Source organism: Helianthus annuus, chromosome 7 (assembly GCF_002127325.2).
Source record: "Helianthus annuus cultivar XRQ/B chromosome 7, HanXRQr2.0-SUNRISE, whole genome shotgun sequence".
Taxonomy (NCBI): domain Eukaryota; kingdom Viridiplantae; phylum Streptophyta; class Magnoliopsida; order Asterales; family Asteraceae; genus Helianthus; species Helianthus annuus.
This window is the reverse complement of record NC_035439.2, coordinates 49832410-49839122: the sequence shown is the minus strand read 5'-3', so window position 1 is coordinate 49839122 and position 6713 is coordinate 49832410. Positions and strand designations below refer to the sequence as shown.

Sequence of the window (6713 nt, the reverse complement as noted above, 5' to 3'; positions counted from 1 at the left end):
ATTCTAGTTCCCGTTGACACAACAAACAACACATCATGTTCATAGAGCCACTGGTGAGATAATTCCATTTTTGAATCCGATCTTGGGTCCACAATTTCCTTCTAAAGATCAGCCAGCAATGAAAAGAATGTCTCGGAATATTACAACCCGACCACACAATCTTTGACCATGTCGTTTCTTGACCTCGAGCACGAATAGCTTCCCATACCTGTTTAGACGAGAACGACATGAGTTTACCTCCATCAGATCTCCAAAGCGTGACATCTTGCTTGTTTGGAACGATATAGATCGGATTCAGCTGGAATAAAACCGGAAAAAGGTCCCGCCAGGCCTCCGGCCACGACCACATGCCATTATGCACAACCTCGGCTACTTTAGAAAAGATCGAAAAACCATGTTGATACATGTTTCTGGTAGAGATATAACGGCTGAGCGGGCATTGGTTGCACCAAGTATCATGCCATAAAGACGTAGATTCACCATTACCAATTTGTTTCCAAAAAAATTTGCGGACCAAACTCCTGAACGACAAAAGCTTCCGCCAACCCCAAGTTGAGCTTTGCGGCACCTTGATGTCCCAAAAACTCCTACCTCGAAGCCGGTGAGCCTGAATCCATTCCACCCACAACGATTTCCGACCCGAGACAATACTATAGATATGAAAGGTCATTAACGACTTGTTAACATCCGAAACCTTTCTAATACCCAACCCCCCTTCAGACTTAGGGAGACAAACATCCTTCCACGCCACCTTCGCTCTTTTCGAACCCAAAGATCCGTGACTCCACAGGAAATCTTTCATAATCCTCTCTATGCTTTTGATGATACTAGCTGGGAGACAGAAAACAGCAGCCCAATAAGAATACATAGCCGCTAAAACTGAGTTAACCAACTGGAGCCTCCCTGCAAAAGATAAGAACTTTGTCTTCCAATCTAAAAGCCTCTTAGCAATCCTCTCAACCAACACCTTGCAATCACTTTTAAGCAATCTAGAAGCAATCAGCGGCACTCCAAGATATTTAATAGGCAACGCTCCCTCTGGAAACGGAACTAAGGACAAGATCTGGTTCTTTACTCGAGCTGGGACATTACAGAAGAACGAAGTGCTTTTGCTCAAGCTGGGAACGAGCCCAGACATGTCCCTGAAACTATTTAGCGACTCCATAATGATTTTTACCGATTCGAAGTTAGCTCTGGCAAACAAAAACAAGTCATCAGCGAAGCACAAGTTGATGATTTTTTGTCTCTGACAATTATTATGAAACCGAAAGGTATTGTGATTAGCTGCCGCATGCTGAAGAATGGACGTGAGGACTTCCATGACTAGAGTGAACAAGTACGGAGATATGGGGTCACCCTGTCTTAACCCCCTTTGGCCCTTAAAATACCCATGAATTTCTCCATTAATGCTGATCGAGTAAGATGCTGAAGTAACACAACTCATAACCCAATTCACCATCATATCATGAAAACCAAAACCCAATAGCGTCGCACGAAGGAAATCCCAATCGACAGTATCATACGCCTTTTGAATATCTACTTTGAAAGCACACCTTGGAGGACCCGAACTTCTGTGATAGTTATGGAGCAATTCTTGAGTTAAAAGGATATTATCCGATATTCTACGCCCAGGGATAAAAGCTGACTGATTTATGCTTACAACCTCGTTAATCCCCTCCAGTAGCCTATTAGTAAGAATCTTACTAATCGCTTTGTAAATAACATTACAACAAGAGATAGGCCGGTAATCAGTCACATACGTTGGAGTGCTCACTTTCGGAATCAGCGCCAAAAAAGTATGATTGATTTCTTGCAATAACCGGCCACTTCTAAAGAAATCTTTGATAGCACTAGTTACCTCCTCACCAACAATCTGCCATGATTTTTTAAAGAAAGCTGACGAATATCCATCCGGACCCGGAGCTTTGTCATCCCCGACATCAAAGAAAGCCGACTTTATTTCATCATCAGTGACCTCACGAATCATGAATTCAGCCTTTGCATCACTAATACGTCTAGGAAAACACATACTACTAGGCTGTTTGGTCACATTACCCTTCTTACCAAGAAAAGCTTTATAGTGATCAACGAGAGCATTAGCCACCGCTATTCCTTCAAACTCGTTTCCATTAGCATCTTTAATAAATTGGATTTGCGAAATGTTATTCCTGCTCTTAACCATATTATGGAAGAATTTCGTGTTAGCATCCCCAACCTGAAGCCATTTTTGTTTCGCCTTTTGCTTAAGAAATCGTTCTTCATCTAAAGAAACCTCCATGAATTTTTTCTGACATTCAGCAGCCAAGTTCCTAAGGGTGTAATCGTCCGGATCCTTATCCACTTTACTTTGATAGTCATCCAGCTCCTTCCTGATAATTGCCACACGCTCATGCAGGTTCCCCTGCCGATGTAAAAGGGACCGAATTGGATGCTTTAAACTTCTTAGCTTCTTCACCACTTTAAACATTGGAACCCCATCAAAGTGAGCATCCCAACCATCTTTAACGAGGTTTAAAAATTCAGCCTTGTGGGTAAGAAAATTAGGAAACTTGAACGGTTTATGCTTGCAACTCGACACTTCCGTTAACTTCAAAACACAAGCTGAATGATCCGAAACACGATGGGGTTGAAAGACCGCGAACGCTTTAGGAAACGAATCCGTGAAATGGCAATTAACCATGATTCTGTCAATCTTTCTCATAATCCCTATCCCATGCTTAGGTTTTTGGTTCCAAGTAAAGTGCACACCTGAACTTTTAATATCAAAAACCTCAATGTTCCGAACACATTCTCTAAATTCCACCATACTAACCGAAACACCTGATGCCCCCAAATGAGTATCACCAAGCTCAAGAATGGCGTTAAAATCCCCCATAATCGTCCACGGCTTGTCATTGACAAAACCCTTGTGCCTGTTCAACGAACTCCATAGCTCTCTTCTTTCCTTATAATCGTTACTAGCATAAACCATAGAACAAAACATGGCCTTCTTCGCACCTTTAAAGACAAGTTGAAGATGCATGACTTGATCCGTAGCAGATAAGAGCATAACATCCACATCCCTAGGATTCCACCCTACGATGATTCTAGTGCTTTTGTGACATAAGTTTCCATTCGACAACCAATCCCATCCCTTGCAAAGCTTACTATACACATTCCCTAAGTTATGAACTTGAACATGAGACTCTAAAATGCCACACACCTTTAAGTTATTTTCCTTGATAACATGCCGAACCTCTTTTTGTTTCAGAGGGTGGTTCAACCCCCTTATATTCCAGCTGGCTATACTATCCATTAGAAACCTCCACAGCAGGAGTGCTTGCCCCTGAAAAAGAACCACCGTCCTTCATGTTATTTTGCATAAACCTAGTTGTTTCATCAGCCACTTCCCTGACTTCATCATGATCCGAGTCATTCTCATCATAATCATTATTAGGAGTCTCCAAAGCACTGAACGCATTCTTCAGCCGAATACCATTTGTCTTTGGTTTAGATGTAGAAGCATTATGTTGATCCTTTCGAACCGGACGATAGACAAACTTAGGTTTATCTCTTACAACTTGTTTTGCTGATTTCTTCCTTCCCATCACTTGATAACCCTGCTCATCCACCTTATTCTTACCTTTGTTTTCCTGAATTACAACCGGTTTCACGGACTTAGGGCACGACTCCAACGTATGGCCAAAAATATTACAAGTGGAATTTAACTATGGATTATTATTTGCTTCCGCTGAACATGTTGGTTTACATTTAAACTCGTGATTGGTGTTTTTCATTAATACTTGAGGATTTTATTTTGTAACTTGTGTGGCTTCAACGTAATTAGTGGCTCGTTGTTGGTACGTCACACGCCTAACAGGGACACTCCATACGTGTTATTTGGGGGGTTTGCTAATTGGGGCCTAGGTGTAGGTCCAACGACAAGAATGCATTAAAACCCAAGAGTACATACAAGGGTTAACATATAGACTTTCTGGAAGCTAAAATACGCACTGAAAAGCACCAGAAATACACTTTAAATGCTGAATTTTATATATTTCAGCAAAATTCAGCATTATGACAAGATTGTACCATGCAAAAACGTGACTAAATGGTCCTAAATACTTTCCTAAGCACAAAAGGATACATAAAGGACACTAAACTGTGCAATTTAGCACTTTAACGAACCGGTATTTAACCGAACAACCGGACATTACCCGGAACACCAAAATATTGCTAGAAGCATTGTTTTAATATTTTTGAGCTAGTTATGATCACTGAACACCCTAACACACTATATAACACCATATATGTTTAACACCTAAACACTACACTTGAAATCTAACCATTTAACTTAACTACCCATGAAACTTACACATAACCCCCCCTCCCCCTTCACATTTTCGGTCCCAAGGTGGCCCCACTTATGATCTTCCATAATCTTGTTAATATTTTGAGTAGATCTCTTTGGATTGTGCAAGATGTGGCATGTACTATAAGGGACACAAAACCCTTTGGTTAAAAGCTAATAATACTAATACTAATACTAATACTAATACTAACACTAATACTAACACTAATACTAACACTAATACTAACACTAATACTAACACTAATACTAACACTAATACTAACACTAATACTAACACTAATACTAACACTAATACTAACACTAATACTAACACTAATACTAAGACTAATACTAATACTAATACTAATACTAATGTGACACCTGTGTCACTTCAGCCATCAAACAAATACCAAACCAAAGAAATTTTGTATTTCATACTTGGGATTTGTATAAACATGTGTATCATTTTCCACATATCAACTCTTGTTCGATTTCGGGCTCTAAATCGCTTTTCTGGAAGGTTATACGCGCACTGATGTGTAAATATAACCAGTTTAATGCAACAAACACTCCGGAATAGTGACACAGGCTTAACATACCTCAAATAACCTTTACATAACTTAGAAATAAGTTTTGGAAGGTTTGATGTGCCGAAATCAAGTTTATTCGCTTACAGGGACTAAAATCGACAAACTACGAAAGTATTCCGATTCGTACTGTAACGAACATTCCGGAACTTGACCATAAGTTAAACATACCCTAAATATCCTTGACATAGCTTAGAAATAGGCTTTGAGGTGTTCAGTGTGCTAAAATAAACTTTTGGGACATTCAGGGACTAAAAGCGTCAAAAAATGCATAAGTTTGCATTTTCGCGCATATCTTACGTTCTGAATACATCCAGACATCCAAAAATTTATATAATCATTAAAATATTATGTTTTAGTGATTGGCTTATCAAAATTACATTCGTCGCGCAATTTGGATCGTTTTCGCGTCCGTTACGACTTCATCGTAATTTACCGAACAACGCAACCGTACGACCAAACGAGCCGACATACGGGATATGTTTGAGCACATTTTAAGTTCCCTATACTTTAACTTCATATTTGTGCCTTTAAATGGGGTTAACGGGGCTTAAACGTGTCAAAACGCATCAAAAACCAGGTTTGGAGGTGTAGGGGCCTGTTCTGCCAAATTCTGAAAGTTGCTGCCAGCAAATAGGTTCCTTACGGACCGTATGGAGTTGCTTACGGTCCGTAAGCCTCTCCCAGGTCAGAAAACTTTATTTTATTAAAACCCAGCTGCTCCCATGGTTTTGCACATAGTTTCTTTGATTCTATGGACTGGTTTTTTTTTTTGGGTAAAGGGTTACCCCGGTGATTTTATAACATATCAAAATCAAACAAGTAGAAGGCTGAAAATACCCTCTAGTTCTCTTAGTGACATACCACTAAAGAGTGCAACAAGAAAACAACCACATAACACAACCAAAATATCAAACGAAATAAAAAACTCGCTGATCTTCAGTCTTCTTCCAAAAAGTCTGCTTTATCCAACTTCCACGCTTCCATAAAACGCTTGACATTTGAGGTTTGCTTATACCTGAATGAGAATAACTTTGTTCTAACCGTACTAACGATTCTATCCGCCAGCTGTTCCGGAGGTCTCAACCGGTTACTGAAAAAACGCGCGTTACGTTCACTCCAAATACTATACGCCGCGGCTGCCACCACCAATCTACTCGCAACAGCAAAAACCGATTTCGAGTTTGCTTTCGTAATCAACGAAGCTGAAATCTCCTCCCAAGACTCTTTAACCGAGTTCATCTCAACTTTATGCCTTACTTTATGCCACACTGATTTCGAATAAGAGCATTCAAAAAATAGATGTTCATGCGTTTCTAAATCTGATTGGCATAACAGACAGCACATCAGATTCATAGATCCCGTAACCAAATGATTCCACCTCATAATCCGGTCTTGAGTCCAAAGCTTTTTCTTAAAAATAAGCCAGCACATGAACGAATGCTTTGGAATATTAAACGACGACCACACCACTTTCGACCATAACTTTGGTTGTTCACGAGTCCGAACAACATTCCACACTTCTTTCGTTGTGAAAGGAACCAGCTTGCCATCCGAATTCATCCATAATCTTCTGTCCTGCATATCCGATATAGATAGAGGACGAAGCTGAAACAAAACCGGATACTCATTTCTCCACTCCTCTGGCCATTCCCATCTTCCATCAATAAAAGCCTCTGTCACTTTAGACTGGTTTTGGGTGAAAGTCTTCTTCTATGGACTGGTTTTGGGTGCCCCTAGTATCACAAAACCTTGTGCCCACTTGTACGCTCAAGATTAAAGCACGAGAATCAAGA

At 40.2% G+C, this 6713-nt stretch overlaps 1 protein-coding gene across 1 annotated transcript; it reads right to left on the bottom strand.

Moving 5' to 3' along the window:
* Positions 1–5856: 5856 nt before the first annotated feature.
* Positions 5857–6501, bottom strand: LOC110866504. The gene has a single exon (XM_022115653.1). It carries the CDS (start codon positions 6499–6501, stop codon positions 5857–5859), a length of 645 nt encoding a protein of 214 aa, XP_021971345.1.
* Between the last annotated feature and the right edge of the window lie 212 nt (positions 6502–6713).